This window comes from Aspergillus lucknowensis (genome assembly GCF_044049455.1).
Source record: "Aspergillus lucknowensis strain CBS 449.75 chromosome Unknown BJX67scaffold_25, whole genome shotgun sequence".
NCBI classification, from domain to species: domain Eukaryota; kingdom Fungi; phylum Ascomycota; class Eurotiomycetes; order Eurotiales; family Aspergillaceae; genus Aspergillus; species Aspergillus lucknowensis.
In genome coordinates this window covers 379,560-404,289 of record NW_027263569.1, presented here as the reverse complement: position 1 = coordinate 404,289, position 24,730 = coordinate 379,560, and the positions used below count along the sequence as shown (strand labels likewise).

Genomic DNA, 24,730 nt, shown 5'->3' with positions numbered 1-24,730 from the left:
GTGAGGGTGAGAGTGAGGGTGAGAGTGAGGGTGAGGGTGAGGGTGAGGGTGAGGGTGAGGGTGAGAGTGAGGGTGAGAGTGAGGGTGAGAGTGAGGGTGAGGGTGAGGGTGAGGGTGATGGGTTGGTTCTTATCTTGAAACGTCCATCATCGTTGTCGAATATGACGGAGCCTGATGTCCAGGGGAAGTAGGTGTTTAGGCTTGTGAGTCCGGTCTGCAGGGTGGTTATGAGCTCTTCGTTGAGTGCGGGGTTGGTGTCTCGAGGGAAGAAGAGCGTGATTTGCGTATACAGTCTGTTGAGTCGGGGTTGCTGGGCGAGAATGTCGAGGGGGATGAGGGTCTCTGGCATGTTTGCGTCGGAGTTGAGATGAAGAGATGAAATGGAAGTGAGAGAAGCTTGTTGAGCTAGATTAACTAAGCCAAAACTAGGGACAATATGATATGACTTGAGTATAATAACCATAGCAGCACTCCCATATACACCGATATTACGCCAGCCCTCCATTAACCGAAAACAAGAAACAAGTAAGGAGCGACTATCCGAAGAAACAGCACGTTGTTCATAAATCAAGCCATATAGATCAAGCCCAGCACGACGCCAGCGAGACCGGAAAGGCCAGGGATAAACAGCTTAGAACCGGGGTTGATAAGCTCATTCGAAGGAGGCTGAGCGGGAGGGACCTCCTCAATTTCGCCAACTTCGTTGTTCTCGTGCGAGCTTGTCGAGGTGGGCCTGTGGGGCGCAGAGGACCGGTGCGCGGAAGAGCTTGGGGTTGTCTTCGAGGCCGAGGCCGGTGGTTGGATTAGAGGCGTGCTCGACGCAACGGGGGCCGGGGCGCTGGACGCGGGAGCAGTCGTTTGGACAGGAGTCCTGGACTGAACGGGGGCGCTTGGCTGGGGGATAACACTGGGCTGGACGCTGGGTTGGGCGCTGGGTTGGGCGCTGGGCTGGACAGTAGGAGCGGAGGTGCTCGCTGGCGGAGAGACAGGAACAACCACGGGGGTTGAGACCTGCTCTTCGCGGCAGGTCGACTCCTCACAGACCGTCACGGTAGTGGTGACCCAAGTTGTCTCGGTCTCGGAGACATGGGTTGTCACCTGCTTAGACGGGGCTGAGGTCTCAGCGGTTGGTCTTCCACTGGCGGACGTTGTTCTCTCCTCGGCTTTCGCGGAGGAGGTGGCCACGACAGAGCGAGCGAGGGCCAGGGCAATCAATGTATAAGACTTCGAGAAATGCATGATGCTCTTAAGATAGGGTAGACTTTCGAAGGATAGACAGTTAGAAGTCTGAGATGGCAAAAGTCCTGTCAGACAGTAGCTCGACGAGGTTCTTTATAGATCCTAGGATCACCGAAACCGACACCACCCTCATCGCGTTTCTAATTCAGTGAACATCCGGTATTCGCTCACCGTCTACCCCCAGGCCTTCGGCCGTTCAAGTCCATGATACCTGGATCCGGGGTGAGGCGTGGATGGCGGAGTTCCCTAGTACCGCATCCGTATAACCGTGTGCAGCTGCTGTCAACTCCTTTTGGGCCATAGTTTGACGGGCGCATGTGTCTTCAGTTGAGCATTCCATTGAGAGGCATGGCGATATCACGTGATAGACGATTTCAGCCAAGTTGAGACGGTCGGGGTCGCAAGCAGCAGCGAAGTGTATTCAAGGGGAATGAAGATCCATTCTTACTGATGTAGCCGGGCAGCCCAAGAGGTGAGTCTGCTGCACGGATCTGAGGCTGTTCTGCAGGAGATCTGCGTCAGAGGGTGCTGCAGAGTGCAGAACTGAACTGGCTCAACTAACGCCATAGTGGGTTCGTTCGTGCCAGCAGCTTTCGTCGTGCTGAGGGCTTTTGGCGGATCCTGATTCGATGCGGATCCTTTATTGTTATGATAAGAGGCATCTGGCTTCACTGGCTGAAGCAATATGCCGGCGAGATGGTCTGGATCGTCGAGTCGGAGAAATGGGCGTCTGATCTTCTTGGCTCTGCCCGCAACTCGGGGCTCCTCAGGCCTTCAACCTCGTCGTCCCTCTGCATCCCCCCCATCACTCCATCTCATTCACGTACCATGAGCCTCTTCACCCATGTCCCCAAGGCGTGATCTCCTTTCCCCGCGCGACTACGATGACGACGCCGAGTCACTGCGCTCTCCCCTGTCGGAGCAGGACTCCGACAGCGAAGACGACGATTTCCTGGCAAATTCCCGCAGCACCCTAGAGCTCTCCCGACACGACCGCACCGTTCTCGATGACGAGGAGGAGACGGAGAAACTGCTCACCAGAACTGGGCCGACCCATGAGCTCCGTCGACTCTTCAGCCCGAACAGGAGTAGTGTTCGCATCGGGAAGAAGGAACAAGCCCGGCGGCAACGAAAGCAAGAAAGGAGAGATGCACGGAGAGCACGACGGGAGAAGCGCCATGGCCTCGGCGAGGAGGAGATGTACGAGATGGAAGAGGGACATCGGGAAGATGAGAGCTCCCTTCTCAGTTCCTCCTCATCTGAGCTGGATGAACGGGTGAAGGAACAGTATACTGACATTCAGGTATGGCTTCTACCTCTGCTTGACATATTGTTTGGCTGACTTGTCTGTAGGACCGTCAGAAAGTGTCCTGGCGAAAGCTGACCCTTGCCTTCTCTGCCATCTTCGTCCTATTCCTCATCCTCCTGCTCGGCGCGTACAAAGCCTCAGCTGGCTTCCGGTCGGTTCACTCCTCCAGAACCCTCTTATCCAACGGAACCGCCCTTTTTGCGCCTACGACTATTCTAATATCGCTTGACGGCTTTCGCGCTGACTTCCTTAACCGCGGCTTGACTCCTACCCTCAACGCCTTCATCGCCGACGGGGTCTCGCCACGGTACATGCTGCCCAGCTTCCCTAGCGTCACCTTTCCCAACCATTTCACGCTCGTTACGGGACTATATCCGGAAAGCCATGGGGTTGTAGGAAACACGTTTTGGGACCCAGAATTCGAGGAGCAGTTCTACTACACCGATCCAAGCGTCAGCATGCAGCCGAAGTGGTGGAATGCAGAGCCCCTTTGGATGACTGCGGAGAACCAGGGCGTCAAAACCGCCATCCATATGTGGCCAGGCTCAGAGGCGCATATCGGAGGCGTGGAACCCACCTTCTTGGACCAATACAACGGCTCGGAGGCACTCGAGCGGAAAACACAGCGCATCCTCGAGCTACTAGACCTGCCCGGGCTGGAGGATGAGTCACTATCCGGGCCTGCCCGACCGCAATTTATCGCTGCGTATGTTCCGAATGTTGATGCGGATGGCCACACGTATGGACCGAATAGCACCGAAATCCGGGACACCATCTCCAAGGCAGATGATATGCTCGCAGGCATTTTCGCGGGAATTCAGAAGCGGAACCTCACCGACGTCGTGAATATTGTGGTTGTATCTGACCATGGGATGGCCACGACTTCCACAGAGCGCCTTGTCCAGCTCGATGATCTGATCGACCTGAGCCTGACCAGCCACATCGATGGCTGGCCGTTACGCGGCATCCGCCCGAAGAGGCCTGAAGATCTCAAAACACTCCAGGACCAGCTGGCACTTGTGGCCTCGAAGTATCAGGACGCAATCGAGATATACACACGCGAGGAGATGCCCGAGCGGTATCATTTCAAAGACAACGATCGCATCGCACCCCTCTGGGTGATTCCCAAGACCGGCTGGGCTATCGTCGAACGCCCAGATTTCGATGTCAAGGCAGCGCTTCAGAACGGTGACGTTTACCATCCGAAAGGCATTCACGGATATGACCATGAACATCCGCTGATGCGGGCGATCTTCGTCGCCCGAGGACCCGCATTTCCACATCCTCCCAACAGTCGGGTTGGTGTCTTCCGTTAGTATTTCCCTCTTCATTGGTTGCGCCGTCTCCTAACGATGACAGAAAACATCAACGTCTACAATATCCTGTGTGACTCGCTCGGAATCGCTCCACACCCGAACAACGGGACGCTGCGCCTCCCTCTGAAACCAAGCGGTCTCCATTCAGATGAAGATGCGCCAGTTCTCGACAATCCTTCCGATCCACCAGCCACACAAAGTGCCGCCAGTGCCACCAGCGCCGGCCCAAGCCCGACGGCAGCCACACCCCACTCCCCATCTCCGTCCCCCGCTAACCCCAAAGAAGACGCTGGCGATGAGGCAGACACCTGGTGGGGAAGCATCTGGGGCAAGGTGGAGGAACTGAAAGACTGGGCGAGCGATTTGTTCGAGAGCGTCAAGGACAATATTACGTAGTGCAAGTATGTGGCGCTGGGGAGAAGCGTGATTCTTCCCGTTAAGCTTTGGTTTCCAGAGCCAACCGTAATTATCATTAGAGAGAGTTGAGATACCCCTGTCATTCAAATCGATTCCCGTTGGACAACAAGATGCTTGGTTCTCCGTTAAGGCTTCCACGAGGCGCCGATCGTGAACAGCTGAAGGCTGCAGCGAGCCAAAATCATCTCAGCCTCACCATGGATGCTGTGACTCACGTTGTGCAGCGAAGTGTGGAGCGAAATGATTCACAGCTGCGGATTTTCTCGGCCTGACCAAGGCAATCCTGTCGGCTGCCCGAATGTCTGCCTGGCGAAGTGCACTCGCTGCATATAAGCCTCGAGTTCTCCCCTCGTGGACAGAATCATCCTCCCACACATCAACTGCGGTATCCATTGGGAATCAGCGGAAGGAAGGATTCTTGCTTCACATGCCAACAAATACCCATCTTCATATTTCGTTGGATCAATCGCAATGGCGTCAGCCAACTCCGTACCTCTGGGTGGAGGTGCAGCAAACACAAACACCACGATGAACAGCACTCCAAGCCTCAATCCCACAGACACAGCGCTCCTGGAGACATTCATCCCAGGCTACTCCATGCTCTCGCGATTCCTCATCTCCTACCTCCAAATCGACCTCTCCCTCTACATCCCCTACCTCGTCGCCGCTGCCGTGCTGGGCGCCGCCACCCGCTACATCTACTACCAGCTCCGCGGCCTCTTCGAGCAACACTGCATCTCCACCGCCGAAATCCGCCACGAGGACGAAGTCTACAACTACCTGATGTACTGGCTCGCGCAGCAGCCCTTCACGAACCGCACGACGCACTTCGTCGCGGGCACCCGCATCTCCGGCACGAGCCGGTACTACGACTCTGGGGACGAGGACTCCTGGGGCGAGTCCGACGAGATCGACGACGACGGGAACGTGATTGTTGATTTTGACGAGTACTGGGCGAAGGCGACGGCGCGGGACAAGCACAAGCGGCTGCGGTTTACCCCGAGCGAAGGGACGCATTATTTCTGGTTCAATGGGCGGCCGCTGGCCTTTATCCGCGAGAAGCAGGAGAATAACAACTCAATGTCCTATTACGGGAATCGCAACTCCGAGCGCCTGTATATCTCCTGCATTGGGCGGGATCCGACGATCCTGAAGGAGCTTTTGCTTGAGGCGCAGAGGACGTATGTTGCGCGCGATAGCAACAGCACCGTCATCTACCGCGGCCAGAAGAGCGGCGGGTATACCGAGTGGTCTCGGTGCATGGCTCGTTCCCCGCGCGCGCTGTCGACCGTTGTCCTCGACCCGGCCCAGAAGCAGAGCTTCATCGACGATATCAAGGAGTACCTGCACCCGCGCACTCGACGGTGGTATTCGAACCGCGGCATCCCCTACCGGCGCGGGTACCTCCTCCACGGGCCACCCGGTACGGGGAAAACAAGTCTCTGTTTCGCTGCATCGGGCCTCCTCGGCCTAGAACTCTACCTGCTGAACCTGAGCTCCAAAACCCTCGACGAAGACGAACTCATGGCCCTCTTCCAGGAACTCCCGCGCCGCTGCATCGTCCTCCTCGAAGACGTCGACTGCGCCGGCATGGCCCACAAACGCGCCGCAGCCGAGGACTCAAAGGACGAATCCACCCCTCAATCTCAATCACAGCCAACCCCCCCGCCACCCTCGCCGCCCGAAGAAAGCAGCACAGGCGGCAGCGCGAGCCTCCTCGAAAAACAGGGCGTCTCCCTCTCCGGCCTGCTCAACGTCATCGACGGCGTCGCCGCCTGCGAAGGCCGCATCCTCGTCATGACAACCAACCACCCGGAGAAGCTCGACCCGGCCCTCATCCGGCCGGGACGCGTCGACCTCTCCATTTCATTCGGGCACTCGACCGCCGAGGATCTCCGTGAGCTCTTCGCGGCCATATACTCGACGCTAGAGGGGGACCTGCGCGCACCGCGCTCCGCCTCTGCAAAGCTGAAGACCCGCGGCGGTTCCAAAGTAGATCTCTTGAAGATGAAGACGAAGGTGAAGACGAATGCAAACGCAAACACACCCGTCAAGGATAAGCAGGCGAGGTTCACGCAGGAGCGGGTGAAGGAGTGGGCGAACGAATTCGCGGCACGAGTTCCCGGGGGAGAATTCACGCCCGCGGAGGTCCAGGGCTATCTCCTGCTCCACAAGACGGATCCCGAGGGCGCGATCGCCGGGGCCGAGGAGTGGGTGAAGGAGACGAGGGAGAAGAAGGCGAAGATTGCTGGCAAGGTGGAGGAGAAGACTGCGGCCCGGCCTGAAGAGACGGAGGCCAGGCCGACCGAGAAGGCTGCAGCCACCGTCAATGGGACGACCTAATGACATAGACAACATCATATAATGATGAACGTGTGCAATGCTTGCATCTGCATCCTAATATTGATACCCAGCTTCGTGTTACCTACGATACTTGCACACAAATAGAAGAACAGTTCTGCTCTAACTTTACTCCTATTAAGCTCGGAGATTACTCTGTAGAAAAGGCAAAAAAAAAAGGGTCTTCTCCGATCCATGGTTCGAAAAAAGTATACTGGATTTAAGCTTAAAGTAAGGTTCGAGCCCGAGGAAGCTTATGGATTTGAGCTGTGATGATATCATGTTCATAATAATCCGTTCATCCGTCGGCATGCGTCTATATACGTCGCTATAAATCATAATATACAGTTTATAGTCCAAACGCCAACTAAATCCAACTGCTAACGCCACTTCCGTCGCAAATAAGCAAATGCTTCGGCTAAGACCCAAGAACCCAGCTCTCAAAATGCACGCCCCTAGCCACCCTCTCCCCCCTCCTCACCTCATACAGCACAGGTTCAAACTCACAAGAAGCAGCATACTTCCTGATCAAATACCTCCAATAGCAGCTCTCCGCCGCAGGCGTCAAGTACCGATCCCGGAACGTCCGGACCGCATTATCCGCAATCCGCTCCGCCGTCTCGGGGTTATCAATTAGATGCTCGATCTTGCGCTCGAGGTCGGAGAAGTCCCGGGCCACCTCGACGTAATTCGCCTCGGGCCCGGAGGCGATCAGCGCGCCGTGGTGTGCCTCGAGCCAGACGAGTTCATGCGAAATCACCACGGACCGGCAGTTAAGGAGGTACTTTCCGCGTCCAGAGAAGCTGCGGCCCTCCGTGTGCGCGAGGAACATGTATCGACAGTATTCTTCCATTGGGAGGAGATTGGCGCGGACGTCTGCGTCGTCGTCCCAGTTTATTTCGCGGATGCTGGCCCAGCTTTTGCCGCGGGATGCTTTGAGTAGCCCGCCGCGGAGGTCGGGGTTCGTGGCTACGCTTCCGCGCCATGCGAGCTGCTTCTTCTTGTCTTGGAATCGGAGGCCCGGATTCAGGTTGCTCCCGTCACCATTGCCGTCGCCGTCGTCAACTGCTGCGATGCGTCGCCGGATCTCCTTGTACGATCCGATCTTGACCTCCGGCCACGCCCAGTACCCGAAGTCTGGCATTAGCCAGACGTCTTCGTCCCCGGCTCGCTTGGAGTACGACCATATCGGTGACTCCCTGTTACTGAAGTCGTCCGTCGACAGGACGAATTCGATGTCGGGCAGGTTGCGTCTATCGGCGTACGCGGCCAGCGCGCGGTTCAAGGAATGCAACGTCGCCTTCCCCCGAGAAAACGTATATGGCATGGGCCCGTAGTCGATGATATACAGCTGCTCCCCCCCCGTAAATTCAACAGTCAGCCACCCATCCCCAACAGAGCAAGGAAGAGCTCAGAAGAACTCACCTCCCCACCCACAACAGCCGCCCTAACAAGCCCATCCCCATCCCCATCCGCACCACCCCTCGCAGCCTCATCCACCTCCCGGAACGTAATCAGTCCCCTCCCCCCTCCCACTCTCCTCTCCGCAACCCGATCAACATCCCCAAAGAGCTTCGGAAACGCAGCAAGACACTGCGTCTCAGATAAGCCATGGTTATCCCCGTCGCGACGGACGTCAAATTCCCAGCTTGACACTGGCCCTGACCCCATCGTCCTCGTCCCATTCCACGAGTCGCATCCCATGGCGGCGTGTTGAGTACTCGTCGAATCCTTCAGGATATACCCCCCCACGCTGGGGCGATCACCACCGCCAGATCGGTATCGATCAAGATGCGAATCTGTATCCCTTCCGAAAACCACAAATGCAAGGAGAACCAGTGAGAGGGCGGCGCCTGCGCCGAGGAAGCGGAGTGCGGGGGTCATGGATGTGGGTGTTGTTTATATATATATATATGGTCTCGTCTCGATAGTACCGTCGTCTCGAAGAGATCTGTGGATGTGTATACTCTGAGTCGCACGTTGAAGTTCTGGGGTAGATATAACTGGGTGTTATGGGCGGGCGTGTATGGTGTATAGTACCGGCCGTATACGGCGTGTCAGTTGGATATTGCGCGGGGTGAGATTGCCATGTCGACTAGGTGGAGGGGATGTTGGGTCTTTCTCTGGATATGTTTTAAATTTCTCCGGGGTTTCGTGTTGTCGAAAGATGGTGGTTGAAGTGGGAGGTGCACCTGAGGGTCTTCGAGCTTGGTGGTGCGGAGAGTTTCCATAGCAACAATCGCCGCCTCTGCCAAAGCAACTGACACAGCACGGGCAATCCATCTGAGAGAACCAATTTATTTAGTATATTATTGATTTCATTGGCTTCATTGGTTTATCAAGCGCAGACCACTTCATCTGTAAGAGAATTCATCTAAGACACCGCCGCCTGCGGACAGTGAGCCGGGCCGCTGTCACCATCTATTGTCTTGGGGTGTTTTCTGGTTATGTACAAGGGGAGTTCAAGTGCTATATAGGGCAGGGGTATCTCAAAGCCAATCAGGAACAGGGTTGGTAGGAAAAGATGGGAGACATTATGTTAACGAGAGAATTGCTGTCAGCCAATGGCCGGAGGGAAATATTGGGCAAAGTATCCAAGACATTGGAGGGTGCTTCGTGGCTCGATGTGAATCGCGCTATACAAGGCAAGGGGGGGCAGGCATCTCGCAGAGACGCATCATTATATCACCTCCGTAGCCCGGCTAATTCGTGTAAATCCTCGTTGTCGATTAAGTATCGGGGTAGATTTCACCCCCGGGAACCGTTGGTCACTGCTCGGGGAGCATGATTGCTGAAATAACTATCATCAATCTTCAAGATCCATTCGACTTTTTGGGCTTCCGTTCGTGCTGCGAAGAGAAACGTATTCTGCGGCCCGTATACTGCAAACACATTCGGCCGCCCCCTTGACGACCCATCAGGGCCTGGCCCATCAAGAAGTCGCGCAAAATCAGGCGCATGATCCACGCGAGCATTGCGCAGGTTGATAGCATTGATCTCGTCGCCATCAGGAACAGAATAAACATGGAGGTATGGAAGGCGAAGCTCCACGAACCGCCGCACCCAGTGAGTGTAAGCGTCGTCAGGTGCCAGTAGGTATCCGGATTTCGACGAGGACGGATTCTTCGGGAGTGTTTGGACGGTAGCGTAGAAACGCGGCTTAAACGGCACTTGCTCAGGGTCACCATTGGTGTCATCGCCCGAGGATGGTGACTTGCCTCTCGAGGCAAAAGCTGCGCCACTGGCTGGAGGCTCGGTATTGCCCCGAATGAGGATAGCATCGATGGGATCAATCCTTGCAGTCCATAGCTTCACGTATTTCTGGAGCAGCTTGGTTTTGCGATCGGGCTCCTGACCACGATATGGAGTCGACCTCCCACTCCGTGGAGGGGAAGCGACAGTTAGACTGCTGGCACTAAGGGCTCCTTTTGCGGCGTTCAACTCAGCAATACGCCTTCGGCGCTTGCGGGAAGCAACATAGTCACGCACAAGTGACACTTTCCTTGGGGACCACTTGGTGAGGAGCTCTTCACCCTTCACGTAATCGTTCTGGGTATTCATGCGCCAGAGATCAGCCGCGCGTTTCGCCGACACTGGACGTACCGCAACGGAGTACATGCGGACAGTGGAATGTACAACACGCGTCGTGCTGAAGAAGTTTTTGAACATCGACTGGGGCCGTACATACGTGCGACCCTGAATCTGAAGCGTCAGGTCCACCTCGAACGAAACGGGGTCCTGTAGGCGCGCAGAGTGAAGGTCCCATCTCACAGTCACCTGCACGCGGTACTTGTCTGCAGTTACCCGATCGAGAAGGAGAGATCCGTGTAAACTCGAGTCCCATTGGCCCACGAGGGTAACATTGGACGTCCCATCCGCATTGTCCTTGACCATCGGCTCCTGTACAAACTTCACCGGGACATCTGGAGTCTGCAGATCCTGGTCAGGTATCTTACCCCAGGGATCTAACAGCCGCACACTGCCCACACGGATGTTGGTGAGATCATCCCAGGGCAGAGTTTCCGTTGAACTATAGGTAAGGTTCACCGAAATCCGGCGCTGAAGCCCTTGATGGAGCTGATAGGTGCCTGCATCGAGGGCGTTATTCTGGACGACTTCAACAGGCAGGTACTCTCCGGTCTCCGCCAACTCAAGAACTTGAACTCGCGCAAACACGTCATGCCTCTCCTCCGAGAAGTATTCCGTCTCCGCAATCCGCGCCGTCTTCTGGTCTTGAGGCCCTTCCGCAGAGTCCTGCATGTCATCCCAACTCAGGAGCTTATCGAGATGCATCTGAGTCACACGCGCATAAACGCAGATTTTCAGCGCTGCATTTCGCGGACTTGAGAGAGGCAAGCTCATACTGTGGACGCTTTCAAAACGAACTGGTGTTTCATCAAAGCCGTTGATCATCTGCGTGGTCGTAGCTCCACCCTCTTCGGAGATGCCTGGGAAGAAGAGCTGTGCGTGTACATCTGTACCCTCCCACTCAGCAAAGCCAACCATGTCGCGCATCACGACGTTGAATTTAAGTGTAGACGATGGCGCCTGAGCGGAGGATGGCTCCAGCGATAACCGAATGATACCAACCACATTCTGCGTATATGGCGAAACGACCTCGACTGAAAAATCCTGGACCCGGGTCTCGAACACCGCTGTAAGAGGGATATCCGCATCGCCGACCAAAGAATACTGAGGCGAGCACGGTTCGGAGAAAGGGTTTTCGAGTTTAAAGTGTTGGATGTAATCCGGCCTGTCGATGTACTGGTGAAGCTGGCGCATAGCCTGCACACGACGCTGGAGTTTCTCGATGGACCAAAGATGGATGACGGACTGCTTGAAATCAATCACACGAACTGCGACACAGGGCTTCCTGGCGTCATCAAGAATGATATCCTCATCGCCAGAGATGCCATTGAGTACAAGATCATAAGACGAGGCCATGTTGTGTCCGTGGTCCACAATCGCAAACTGGAAAACAACGTTCTTGTCCATTATATGGCTCATCACTTGCGCCTCCTTGACCAACGAGGCATGCTGCAGGACCTTCTCTGCCATACGGACGTAGTTCTGTTGAGACCAGTGTCGAAAGACTGACCGTGCCACCTCCAGTTCCCTCGGATCCAGCTTGGGATACCCATTTTCGTATACCCTTGGAATTGGCTGGCCCAATTCCTTCATATGCGACTCAAAGATCTCTTTCTGTTTCCGGAGTTGTTCTTCGTATTCATCCTTCGCTGCACGAAGAGCTTCCTCCATGCGAGTCCTCTCAGAGCGGTCAATGTCCTGGCCAGGAGAGGCTTCCGCATCCCTTAACCTGTCTTGAAACTGCTCCTTCTGTCGGTCTAGCTGCCGTTGCATGTCTTGGCGTACTGACTGTAGGGTCGAGACGCCACCGTTCTGGCTGTCATCCTCACCCTGGCGAGGAGTCCCGGGCATTGTAATAGCCGTATCCAACGAGAAGTTGTCGATAGTGCCGTTGGACATGTACTTGTCCCGAACTGGATATGAGCTGAGAGAGTCTGAATCTTCTTCATTCTCTGCCAAGCCACGGCGTGTTGCCCTCACTTTTTGTACGTCCTCGAACAAGGCATCAAGCTCATCGTCAGGCATATGGGAGATATGATCCGGTCCTAGGATAGCGCTCATGGCTTCACGGCGTGCAAGGAACCAATCCGACTCTCTCCCACGCTGAGAGGGCATCGGAGAGTCAGCTCTGCTCGAATCCCAGTCAAACTCCGAGCCCGCCTTGCTGAAGTTTCGTTCGTGGGTTTTGCCCGGGGCCGGCGAACTAAGCTGGCTTGCCGTAACGGAATGCCGGAGCAAGCTTTGCTCTACCCGCTCAGCGCGCGCTTCCTGAGGATGATTGAATCGGAAGATGTGGAAGTCCCCCAAGATGATGCGAAATCCACTTTTGAGTCGCTTGGGCTTGTCGATGCGCAATCCGTTCACCATAATGGCGGCGCCTTCGCTAGGAACAACCGTAACCACGTTGTCGACATTCTCGAACTTACAGTGGTCGGCTAAAATCTTGGAGCCATTCAACCTGATCTCCACATGGCTTCCTTGATCCATGTTGCCAACCTGGGTGATCCCCGGTTTGATGTTGTAAACGAGACATTCAGCAAGGAGTGGATCATCGCTCAGGTTGACCAGATGTGGCATTTTTTTGGGGGTACTGAGGCCAATAAATCCTTTCTCGATGCTGATGCCAAGTTCTTCTAGAGCCGCCTCACGCTCTTTGTGGATCTGTTCGGTTCTCACAAGTTTCTCTTCCCAAGTTTGATTCAGATCCTTGTAGAGCTTCTCACTTTGATTGAGTTGCTCCACAATTTCTGCTTTGCTGACCTTAGTGATAGAGCCATCGGCTTGCTGGATAGAGACCATTTGCTTCTCCAAAGGAGTATCTGGGGGGTATTGCTCCTCCGCTATTAGCCCACCACCTGCTCCTCCTGCCGCGCCGCCAGCTGGAACACCACCCCCAAGCTTGGCGCGAAGCTGTGCCAACTCTTCCTTGAGCTCTCTGATCATCCGCGCGTTGGGGTCCTCGTTGACAACCGCGTGGTTCTTGATTCGTTTCGCGGAGTCGGCATAGCGTAGCGTACTCAAAGTTTCATCGAAGTTAATATCGGCAGGCGAGATAGCAGCAATCATCGCGGTCATTGAGTTACCTCCAAGAGAGTCTTTCAGTAGCCATGTCAAGACTGAATCACGGTATGGCACCATCGAGGCATTCTTCTTTTTCCCAGAAGCCACATCTGCCAAAGCCGCAATCACACGTCCTAGGGTAGAAAGGGATCTATTGATTTCAGCACCTTCTTTCAACCTAGCTCCCGTCGCTCCCGTCGAATTCGCTCGCTCTGAACCCGCAAGATCAACTAAACTGATACGTGACACCTTTTCGGTATCCATGGACGTCTCGGTATCATGACGCTTTTGTGTAAGCATCAACGTAAAGACGGCATGCGATCGACTTGATGTTTCGTTCATATTCGTGGCGGCGACCGTTCGAGCCTTGTTGCCCTCATCCATCAGGTTTTCAATCTCGTCGAATGAGCGTACCACGAGCTTGGCAAGATCTTCGACGTATGGACCCGTTGACGGGTGCTCACGGACTTTGAGATTTCCTTTATTCGACGGATTGAGCAAATCGCGCACCCGCTCGTTGTAGATTTCCAGGTATGAGACTTCCACCGTGCAACTAAGGTTCTTGTCTTGTTGTATCGAGACGATGCGCTCAAACATAGACTGACAAATTCGCGGGATCACACCATACTCCTTGCCATATCCCATCATTGAGTATGACTTTCCCGAACCGGTCTGACCGTAGGCGAAGATACAGTTATTGTAACCCTGAAAAGCATTGTCCAGAAGCGGTACACCCAGATCTGAAAAGAGGGAATCCTGGTTCGCAAAGTTGGGAGCATTCTTGTCAAAAGACCAGTACGACCTATCGAAGGCGAAAGTCTTCGGTCCTTCCGCGGCGCCCTTCCCTGCACCTTTTCGTGACTTCTCGTCTGCTCCTGGTGGCGGTGTGAGGACAGTCTGATTGCCTTTCATCTGCACGATACATTTTGCACCTCGGTCGATTTCTAAAGTTGACGTCGTCCATCAGTTAGATAAAGCTCCCAGGAGTGGAAGTGGATGAGCACCGCCCGTATTGTTCCTTACTCACCTCGACTGTTGAACGGCCGTACTCTCACCACCACCTTAATATTTCCACCACCTCCTGGCGCCATTTTGCCCTATGCCCCATGCACCTGGGGCTCGCGGTCCACTTCAGCCTGCTTGCGAGCGTTGAGACTTGAGACTCAGGGGACAGGACGGTTCAAGCGGGAACGCAAGTTGCGAACGCCACAAAGAGCGCCGCCTTCGATTTATTGCAGACTAACAATTCCAAATCTCGCTGTAAAGGTATCAGATTATCGTACTTCCTCCCTTCGTAGACAGTTTTGTCGAAAGCGGCGACTGGTTCCTGGAGTCAACAAAGACGTCATGTAACTATGTGCACCGTTTTTGTTGACGGGGGATGTGGCGTGGCGCGTCCGAGGATTCAACCCGCGATAAGAAAAGTGTTTCTGGACGGTTCAGCGTCGGCCGTCGCGCGTCCGGAGAGATTTCCAAGCCGTATGCAAGTGTTCGATCGAAAGGGATGGAGAGGGGAGGTGAATTAATACCGGTGGACGATTGACCCGACTTGAGAACCACTTGAAAAGGCGGACCCTCTTTCCCCAGCCCAGGCACCGGAAAAAGCCACATGAGATAACTTAGTAACCGATCGCAGGATCCCGCGTGATTATCTAATACAGCATCGTCCGCTTGGGCTTGTTCTTGAAGGAGCCTCATTCTTAACCAGACTCCTGGGCTTCTGGGCTCTTCTTTTCCAGAGCTGTCGTCTGTATTCCGCTCTAATTGGCTCTTCTTACTTTGCGGCTCCGAAGCGCCCTCGTGAGGTTCTCAAGCCTGCAGATGGACGGTTGTCGTCCTCAGGCATCAAATCTAGACAATGAATGCATGAGAAATAGAGCGCGAAGAGGAATCTCGGATAAAGATTGCTGGCATGACAACTATATCCATCTCCATTAAAGATATAAGTGGCAATCAATTTCCAGTTCGCCCAACCCCACTGACGACTCTCGCGCGGAAGATCAACTACGCCCCCGATTTGGATCCCACCGCGGACCTAGAATCTCTTTGATGATCCATGCGGACTCCTCTTTGCCTATATAGTCCTCAAGATGTTGTACCCAATGCAATCAGTGCTCATTCAACAGCCTTTGGTCTTTGCCCGCTCTCCCAGCTGGTTCGAGGTCGTGAATCGTTTTGTATGGAATCGAGGGTAGTTCTGAAGATCAATTGTAGTCCGGACAGTACGGTCAAGCTTGCGGGCTGGCTCCATAGATGCGCACCTAATAGGTAGGACTCAGACACTTAGCACATTGTTGCCGTAATAGCTTCAAACACTCAACGTTCCATAGGTCAGAATAGGAACAAAACCTGATGAACTCACAACACTTCATGCATGGAGAGGAATGTGTCAACCAACATCCGGTCAAAACTCCCTGCCAGGAAAAGCCCAGAAACCTCATATCACGCCCATTTTATTCCAGAAGGCATCTTCCATGACCGTTAAGACACGCAAGGCAACGACGGTCCCCATAATCGGAGTCGAGCGTGACCCCAAACGAGTCAGTCGAGAAACTCTCCGGTATTATGAATTGCTGTGTTCCAAACCGTTCCACGAGCGGGCTGGCTCAGTCTAAACCGAAATGGCAGAAAGGCTGGTTGGTCTTTCGAGCAACGGAGTGCGAGTCAGCTGGATGCTGTCCTGCCATTTTCGGGAACCGTGGGCTAGCGAGATTTCAATGGCAATACTCGGAGTGAGAGAGGGAATTCAAGATCTCTTCTTCGTCTATATCCCTCATATGGGCGATATTTCCCGGCCGATACCCCTGTTACCAACGTCTGAACCCAGGTTGCGTATGTCTCATGATGCGAGGAGTGACTATGCAGCCATCATCCAACCGAACAGGAGGAAGGAGGCACCTCAGGAACGAAAATGGCTCTCCTCCCAAGGCTTCGACTTCGCTGGAGTGATTTCCCGGGCAACATTTTCCCAGCCGGCGGCAGTCTCGGTGGATGAGAAAATGTCAGGAGAGAGTCGGAACCGACTTCTCCAAATCCCAATGCACAGCGTTGACGCCATCTAAGACTGTTGGTCAGCAACGTAAATCCTCCCCAAAACGTAGCGAGCAAACACCATTCCCAACCTCAAGGCCCAAGCAAGCCCGCCGCGTCAACGGACAAGGCAAGGCAAGGCAAGGCGCCAGGAAGCCCATCCGTCCATCCATGCGCTCTCCGAGGCGGGCTTTCAAGGCCAGAGCAAACAACCACCTCGAAGGCCCTCCCACTCTCCAAGAGATACACCCGTCAAAGTGGCGTGCATCATCAAGATCGCAGCGGAAGTCGAAGGCAACCTATCTCGAAAACGTAATCCTCGAGGCCCTCCAGCCTGTGAGAGACGAACAAGTAGCACCCGGCCAAAAGAGAGCGGTATAATTCGCCTCATTATAGATCAAAAACTGGAGTCAGGAATGTGTTGGACAACTCAGAGCAGCAGGTAACAGCGGTCTGGTGGGTATGGGGACCCTGTTCAGTCGGTTTGGATCAGGATTGAGGGTTGATGCCCAATCAGCTGTGCAGAGGAGGGCTAAGGGTTCAACCCTCGATGATGAGCACAAATGTGTTCTTTTTACTTCATTTTTGTTTGAGAGTGAAATTCACTACGAAGATAGCAATGAGAAGTCTGCTGAGGATGTGCATGTCATGATTATGGCTTGAGAGTGGAAACTTTACTTTGTGTGGAACTTGATGCCAAGTTCCGCAGCAGCGGATGGCCAACATGGAGGCAACCATCTCCAAATCCTGTCCCCAGTGTCTCGGCTGACAAGGGGAGTAAGATCGAAATCCAACCCTGCCACCTCCCTGAACGAGGCGAGCAGAGATAGAGGTTGCACCCAGTGTTGTTGCGGTAACACCACACGTGCTCGCAGACTACCAGGCGTTAAACTCGCCCCAGCTTCTGTCTATACCTCGCCACTTATGTTTCAGGCGAGAGAGAAAATAGACCTATCCGCTCATTCTTATCAGGAGGCACATTGTCACGAGAATGGGCCGGAATCCGTAGGTCCGGGCGATGAGGGATGTCCAAGCCATGAAGTGGAAGTAAAATCGTGACTTTAAGGAAAGCCTCTCAGGAACCGAATCAGTATCAGGCTTTCCCATGGAATGCTGCTCAGAGATTCAGTGGGCGGCCCTCTAGTTCCCGGAAATGCTCAGGATGATCCAGGGACGTGTTCAACAGCCCCATTGGATTCCGGTAGAGCGTGATAGTGGCGAAGAGGAAGAACCAAAGGTGATGCGAGGACACGCTGCCTTCAGCCCGCGAGAAAGCCAATGGAATTTGATGCCGCGATCTCCACATACCGCGCTGGCCCGTCGCAGCCCTCAAAGCTCCATACTAGGTCCGATTGGATATCCAGTCCAAATGAGGGGATCCTGCGCAGCCTTGAAGAGGACTCTGGTCGTTGCCTCGGTCCCTCGTCATGGGCCGCTTATGGCTTGGCCAGATTCCAGCTATGGATCGATGCCCCTGAGGGATCATCTGTGAGAAGGGAGTCTGAGTATTAGCCTTGACATGGCCTAGGCCTAAGCCACGTCAATCATCCAATGAGGCCGACATCAAATGACGAGCAGAGATCGATACCAAGCAGAAGAGCTGCTGTGTGGCCGGCGCGTCGCAAAGCATCGTCTGCTTCCCACTGACCAGAGATGGCATGTCAGCCTTCCCCTTCGTGTTTCAAAATGCAGTTCGACCCTCGAGCGATTGGGCGTCATGCCAGGATGTCATGTTCAGCTGTATGAGCGGCATGGAAAAGACAAGAATGCCCCGTTCCCTAAACATGAGACTTCATCGGCCGGAGATAGGACTTCCACGCGAAGATCTGTGCTCATATTTGAAGACAGGCATGTCGCCCAGGACCACGAAATCAATAACCAGGAGCAGTATAATGGGCATTGTCAGTGGCAGCGATGGCTGTCAGCTATTCGTGCGTATCAAACCGCCATGAGCTGACCAGGATTTCTGTATCTAAACAAATTCCTCGCCGTGGTGATATCTATGAATTGATGTCAGATCGACCAACGTAGGACTCGAGCGAGTGAACAGGCAAGTTTCAGGCCTAAGTGTTGTGCAACGCTGATCACAGAGACTCTGACCAGGTCATTTGCCGTAAGTTCAGGGAGGCCTCTCTGCGTGATCAGGCAAGTCTGTCTCTCGTTCTATTTGAAACTTCGAGTTTGCCAACAGAAGGGTTTGCGCTGGCGAGAAAGCTGTCATAACCAAGCTCGCATTGACGCGCTGTGCCTTTGGAAGGTTAAGGGTCAGTGACCAGTCGTCGAGAAGGAGATCTCTGGGGAGCCCTGGAGTAGAAGATTTCCTTCCGCTCCGACAGGGAAGCTGGGCTCACCAGTCAGGATTTGAGATTCAGGAAAGCTCGCCAAATTGGCTTTGTGTCCGAGATCCTCCATCCAATTTTGTTTTCGCGTTTCTTTGGGCCGGAACAAAGAAAATGGGTGAAGGTTTTGAGGCCAAACTTGAGGCAGACTCGTCCTCGACAAGGCCTTACCCGGAAAAGTATAGCTTTCGCTCCATCCAAAACAACAAAATAAGAAAATACACCGGCCCAACAGCGAGAAAGAAATAAGGAGTTTCTTTGGATCCTTGTTCTCAATTCCAGAAAAAGAAAAGAAACGAAAAAAAGAAACAAAACCTTTAACCCTCAGAGTAATGATTCGAAAAGCGGTGTGGGGAGAGTGATTCAAGTTGACGTCAGACATTCCAAGTCGTCTCGGCCTGCTCGTGGTTTACAATACAAGACACATCCAAATACAGTGACAAGGACACTCCAAGCTCGAGGAAAAGAAAGCCAAGGAAGCAAAGAGTCTGGGATTCTTCATTACTCTGAGGGCATCCCAAATGTGTTTAAGTGCATCTGAGAGTACACCTCTCAAAGAAATCCGCACCTTTCTGGTAATCGATTGGGCAAATCATGTATTCAGCGGTCAGGCTCTTCACGTGTGGGACAGATCGGCATAATTCAACCTCGCCGCCAACGTGCTAAAGAACCGACGGCTGCATGACCAAGACCAAAGCTGACGAACTGGGGAAATTTAAGACCTCTCCGAGCTATCAACGAAGCTCGGCGGACTCGATGAAGAAATGCTTCGCGAAGGTGAAAGCAGCATCACCCCTCAAAGAGTTTTGCGGAATCGAAATTCAAAGGACGTCCGCCTAGAGGCGGATGGCCGCCGAAGATGCCCTGGATTGTTCTGAGCAAATCCCAACTCGAAGAAAAGGCCTCTCTCGCGCGCTCGCGCCAGCCTTGTGTGATGGCGCAGGCTCTTCCCCTTTTCCTCCTTAATCACTCTTTTTGTCCCCTGCGGTCGAGAAGAATTCCGCCGTTCAACTCATCATGTTGATGACATGGAAGAACACTTCTTCTTTTGGCTGCCCAATTATTGTCCGAGGCTGCAACCTGGAGGCTGGAGAGGCTTCCCTAACAGGGAATATAACCGAGGCTGCCCGGGCGAAAATTCAATCCAGAGCACATGTCCGTGGAAGGAACTGAACCCAATACTTTGGCGATGCTCGCCTCACATGAGAACGGAAAGTCATACTCAGGATGGTTAGACAGCATCCAAATATCATGCCCCAAGTTACACATGGGGACAAGGAAGAACAGACACCCAGAATTCAAGCGCCAGTCATAAAATCCGCGGTCAGAACGAATCATGGTTCGCACAGGTCCTGTGCTGATGGATGGTGGCTCCTTTTGCCTAAAATTACTCGCTGGCTTGGATGGTTCGATAGTGTCACGTTTCCGGAACTGTCGGATTTTATACAGACGAGCGTCAGGATTTCAAGAACGCGAATAACTTACCAAACATGGGAGAGGGAAATAAGCAACATTCATTCCATTCGCTCCATGTCAATCTGACAGCTTCGATTCTAAAAGGGAAGCCCGAGAACCATGCAGGTGCTGACTGCGGGATGATGAGGATAAATCGAAAGACCAACACAAAAGGTGGCATCGTGTCAGTCTTACAGAACGTTACGGTATTGAGAAAAACTCCGTCCGATCTGACTCGGAGCGGCCATTTCACTCTGGTTACAAGAAGACCGATACACATCGTGTCCTCCTGATGCGACGTAACAGAATACTTCGCAGACCAGGGGGACTCGGCAGTTTCCTTGGAGAATCGATCTTGATCATGGTGAGGCTGAGCCCTCCAAAACAAGGCTCTCTCCTCGCTCAAACACTCTGGTCGGTGGAAGCGCGGTCTCATCACAATTGATCCACTGGCACCAAGTGGGGCAGACCCTGGAGACAATACGGGATGGGATGGTGCTGTTCATTTCCAAGCCAAACGTGATTCACCTGCCGCCTCGCCCGCTGAATCAGAAATGAGCTCCGGTACAAATGCCCCATCGCCCGCCCCTTCTCGTCGCTGCGGCTTTCTCTCTCTGCTTCCTCTCGTTGGTCATCCAGCCTCCAGTCCTTGCGTCCCCTCCAGTCATCGACTCTCGCCTCCTGCCCGCACTCAGCCCATTGGCTTTGACCTCTTTTCTTTTTCCCCTTCTCGCTCCTCGCTGGCCAACCCTTCAGAGCTCTGATATCCGTTCGTCCAACCGCATCATTGCTTGCCTTCCCACCCCATCTGCTGTTCCCCTCGGTGATTGATCACTTTCCCATTTTCCACCGCGTTGTGGTCGAATCACCATCACGAGGTTCGTGCAATCCACCCGTCTTCGAGACCCCTTGCTCTCACCGTGACGCACTGTTCCTCGTGTGTAATTATGTTTGTCCTCCAATATTGCACACCTTAATTTGTCCGTGCCCAATCCAGTTGCACCCTGTCTCCCCTCGAGGCCCAACTCCAGCAAATCCCATCACTTTCCATCCTTTCTCCTGTGTCCCCAGCATTCCCCAGGTGCTCGGTTGCATTCTCTCGTTGGCTTCCAAACCATCGGTTGTTCCCCCTCCCACAAATCACATTACTTTTGCTTCATCCTTGAACCTTCCACCCTCCACATCGCCGCCGTCGGAGGGCGTCGTCGGTCCAACTCGGCTCGACTGACATCAGCGACAGCCCACAGTCGCGCAAAGGACAGTGCGCTGGTTGGCACAGTTCGCGCGCTCAGGTGCATTGGCCGCTACGACGAAAAGAAGTGGACAATTTACCGCGCCTTTCGACTCCCTCTCTCTTGGGCTGCGACAGAAAATTGTCGCCTGCTAAGGTCCCATTCCCAGCGTTCCTGAGGCAGGGCTGGCGTTCGGTGCTTGTTTGACCTCTGTTACCACCGCCGCCCAGAGAAACCGGCGCGACTTGTGATTGATCCCATCTTCTTCCACCCTGCCCACGCTGCACAATACACAAAGTTAAAGCCGCAGGTTCTTTGAGACCTTGCAGGCGAGTCCTTAATTTTTTGAATTGCAATATCTTCCTCTGTCAGCGAACTTCTGAACAATTGTGTTTGAATGCAGAATCTCTGTCTCTCTGTTGATGTTTTGTGTCGCGTCCCGCTCCTCCGAGACCCAATCACCACGCGTCAACCTCTCATCCTCAACTCGGTCTGCTTCTGACATATCTTCTGCATTAGCCCTGCAATTGTTCTGAATTGCCGCAGTCGCCTTCTCGTCGGCGTCTTTTTTCCCTGAGCTTCCGCGCGCGGCTCAGGACAAAGGCAAATTATCCCTGTTGGGTGGTGCGTCGCATTGTGACGAGGTATGTCGTCGGTTGCATCATGATTCCCGCTTGCCAACGCATACATCCCTCAGCCCTGGAGAGACAAAGTTGCTCCAAACATCGCCTTTTCCCTGCCCCCGCCACCTTCACACCCCCCTCATCTTGACAGCGCACAAATCACGTGCCAAAAATAAACTTGGAGGCGAATATAGAGCTAATGATCCTTTCCAGTTGCGCTTGCTGCACACGCCGCTCGAGGCCTGACATCAGTGTTCGCGGAGCCGTTGTGTCCTTCGGAGCGTCCGTCAGGATCAACGCCTCAGGGCACACGCTGTTTGCACCGCCTCAGCTCCTCGCCCCCCGCTCTCCCCGGCGGCATACGGACATCGCCTGGCAGCCTGACTGATTCAAAGTCCAAACAAGGTAGCCTGCCACTTCCCATCCCAGATAAACTGTGTAGCTCCCACGCATTCCCCGCTCTTTGCTTGTCTCCTCTGTGGCAGCGATAAGCAGTAGTGCATTGCTCTCAACCGATCGTGCTTTGTTTGACAACGCATCGAGTACGAGGCTAGTCGAGGGCACCCTGGTTAGCTGCATCCGAGCCCAACCACGTTACACCCCGAGGTGAATGGTAAAAAAGACAGACCCTCCGGAAGATCTTGTTGAAGTCATCTCGTGAAACAAGCATCCCTCGAACAGATCTCATTGACGCCAAAATTCGAAAGGTTCAGAGCACGGGCAAAACAAATCCAAAGGTAAGCGCCCAAGTCGAGCTCCGTCTCCATACGACCCCACCAATGATCCAGTGACCGCTCGGTGCTGCGCTCCAAGTTTACTAGCTAAAGAAAGTCTGCAGTCTTTGCACAGCCAATCTACAAATCATATAGTTACAAGCCGCGTCTGCTCTGTAACTGCCCCTCAACGCGACTCATCCCCCCAAGCACACACGCGCACACTCCCACTGTCTTATATCCTATCATACCTGTCTTCTCCTCTGCTTGTCCGTCTTACTGGAACGTCTGTCTGCCAATCATCCATCTTCACCACTCCTCTCGGTTCCGGTTGGCTGGTTCCTGACATCCTCACCACTAATCAGAACCTTGACTCACGAAGAGCCGACGGTCGTCAAGCCGCGACCTCCTCACAATGGAGTACCCCCCGCAGTATCAACAGCCTCATGGTCAACACCCGCACCCTTCGTCTCATATGGGCGGTCCATATCAGCCAGCGCCCCAAAACCCAGGCCCCGGCGTGGGATCGATGACCTCTCCAACCAATCCCCAGGCACACATGCAACAAGGGCATCCCACGCATCAAGCTTCCCCCGTTGTCCCGTCACAGTCGCACTACCAGCCCCCCCAGAATACGCCAGGGCCGGTACACCAGCAGATGAACTTTCCGCAATCCTACGGCGTCACAGCTGCTATCCCACCAGGACAATACGGCATATCCCCCACTCAGGCTGCTGCCATGGCAACCGCGGCAGCGTCAGGACAATTCTATCCGTTACACTCAGATTCGATGGCTGGTCAGATGCAACAAGGTCCTCGCGGCTCACCACGCATGGCTGGAGTACCTGTCAAGGCTGACAGAAACCCCCGGTCGCCACCTCAAATGCCAGGCCAAATACCCCCGATGAGCTCGCAGGTACAACTACCACAAAGCGCCCAAATGCAGCAACGTCGAATGAGTCATGTGGGTAGTCCACATGTACAGAACGCTCAACCTGTTTTAAATCATGTTGGTCGACCTTCGGTACCCCCTCCCATGCCGCCTCCTCCGCATCCTGTCCAGCAAAACCAAGCCTCTGAGGCCATGGTCCCTGGTGGCGCGGAGGAGTCCCCGCTTTACGTGAACGCGAAGCAATTCCACCGTATCCTCAAACGCCGTGTTGCACGGCAAAAGCTAGAAGAACAGCTCCGACTTACCTCGAAGGGCCGCAAGCCATACCTCCATGAGTCGCGTCATAATCATGCAATGCGCCGTCCGCGTGGCCCTGGTGGTCGATTTCTTACGGCAGACGAAGTGGCAGCCATGGAGAAGAAGAACTCTGGTGGCGCAGGCTCCGGGCAGGAGAACGCAGACCCATCAAAGTCGGTCGGTGACGTCTCCCCAGGTCAGAAACGCAAGGCTACTGATGGAAATAACGAGAATCTCAATTCAGCTAAAAAGGCAAAGACCGGTACGTTGAAAGCCAGCACTAATGCTGACGAGAGCGATCCTGAGTCTGGCTTGCCATCCGATGAGGACGGTTGAATGTGCGCTCGAGATTATTCGAGGCGTTCCCATTCCCTTCAAACTCGTAGCGAGCAATGCTCGCACACTTGTCTACGGGCTATGTTATTCTGCTTCCAATTACTATTCCCAACCGTGTCTGTTTATAGCTGTTATGCTGATACGAAATTCGATATCATCCTCGCTCTGGTTTCAAGCTTATCGGAATGGCATGTATGATGTGGCTGCGTTTGTACTTTTTTTGCCGCTTCGCATGGTGGATGAGTTTGATTTCCTTGATGGGTGGTCGCTGATACCCCTATCATTACTGTGTACCAACCCCAATAACCCTTTCAATGCAGATGTAATGCCAACATTAGCGTTGTGCCCGCACGTGTCCTTTTTTACTCGTGCTAAATGTTGCATCGTAGCTACCCTTCTAATATTGGCTTCAAATGTATACAGCCATCCGCGACAACTGGTTGAGCTCGTACACATACATTAAGGAATCGGAGAGTGTACTATCTCGAATGTGGGCTTCCCTTGTAGCCAGATGCTTTTTTACTTCAGAGTTTGTGTCTATATT

At 53.8% G+C, this 24,730-nt stretch overlaps 7 protein-coding genes across 7 annotated transcripts; 3 read left to right on the top strand and 4 right to left on the bottom strand.

Annotated features, from left to right (window-relative positions):
- Positions 1–488: 488 nt before the first annotated feature.
- BJX67DRAFT_382000 (uncharacterized protein) lies at positions 489–1,239 on the bottom strand (the record flags this gene model as incomplete). Its single annotated transcript, XM_071033131.1, has 2 exons — positions 489–536; positions 595–1,239. The coding sequence occupies 2 exons, from the start codon at positions 1,237–1,239 to the stop codon at positions 489–491; spliced, it is 693 nt and encodes a 230-aa protein (XP_070885465.1).
- A 786-nt stretch (positions 1,240–2,025) lies between these two features.
- Positions 2,026–4,646, top strand: BJX67DRAFT_141423 (alkaline phosphatase family protein). Its single transcript, XM_071024655.1, has 3 exons — positions 2,026–2,542; positions 2,593–3,859; positions 3,908–4,646. The coding sequence occupies exons 1-3, from the start codon at positions 2,084–2,086 to the stop codon at positions 4,258–4,260; spliced, it is 2,079 nt and encodes a 692-aa protein (XP_070885464.1). The 5' UTR covers positions 2,026–2,083; the 3' UTR covers positions 4,261–4,646.
- A 7-nt stretch (positions 4,647–4,653) lies between these two features.
- On the top strand, positions 4,654–6,748 carry BJX67DRAFT_355933 (BCS1 and AAA domain-containing protein). The gene has a single exon (XM_071029347.1). It carries the CDS (start codon positions 4,753–4,755, stop codon positions 6,622–6,624), a length of 1,872 nt encoding a protein of 623 aa, XP_070885463.1. The 5' UTR covers positions 4,654–4,752; the 3' UTR covers positions 6,625–6,748.
- Positions 6,749–7,039: 291 nt separating this feature from the next.
- On the bottom strand, positions 7,040–8,505 carry BJX67DRAFT_381997 (DUF821 domain protein; the record flags this gene model as incomplete). The annotated part of the gene is made up of 2 exons (XM_071033129.1): positions 7,040–7,972; positions 8,047–8,505. The coding sequence occupies 2 exons, from the start codon at positions 8,503–8,505 to the stop codon at positions 7,040–7,042; spliced, it is 1,392 nt and encodes a 463-aa protein (XP_070885462.1).
- A 424-nt stretch (positions 8,506–8,929) lies between these two features.
- Positions 8,930–14,844, bottom strand: BJX67DRAFT_355930 (kinesin-3 motor protein uncA). Its single transcript, XM_071029346.1, has 2 exons — positions 14,297–14,844; positions 8,930–14,213 (listed from the first exon to the last, which is right to left on the bottom strand). Exons 1-2 carry the CDS (start codon positions 14,358–14,360, stop codon positions 9,370–9,372), a joined length of 4,908 nt encoding a protein of 1,635 aa, XP_070885461.1. The 5' UTR covers positions 14,361–14,844; the 3' UTR covers positions 8,930–9,369.
- Positions 14,845–18,348: 3,504 nt separating this feature from the next.
- On the bottom strand, positions 18,349–19,383 carry BJX67DRAFT_141257 (uncharacterized protein). The gene is made up of 3 exons (XM_071024654.1): positions 19,207–19,383; positions 18,651–19,126; positions 18,349–18,547 (listed from the first exon to the last, which is right to left on the bottom strand). Exons 2-3 carry the CDS (start codon positions 19,018–19,020, stop codon positions 18,441–18,443), a joined length of 477 nt encoding a protein of 158 aa, XP_070885460.1. The 5' UTR covers positions 19,021–19,126; positions 19,207–19,383; the 3' UTR covers positions 18,349–18,440.
- A 3,469-nt stretch (positions 19,384–22,852) lies between these two features.
- hapB (transcription activator HAP2) lies at positions 22,853–24,391 on the top strand. Its single transcript, XM_071024650.1, has one exon. It carries the CDS (start codon positions 23,077–23,079, stop codon positions 24,184–24,186), a length of 1,110 nt encoding a protein of 369 aa, XP_070885459.1. The 5' UTR covers positions 22,853–23,076; the 3' UTR covers positions 24,187–24,391.
- The last annotated feature ends 339 nt before the right edge of the window (positions 24,392–24,730 follow it).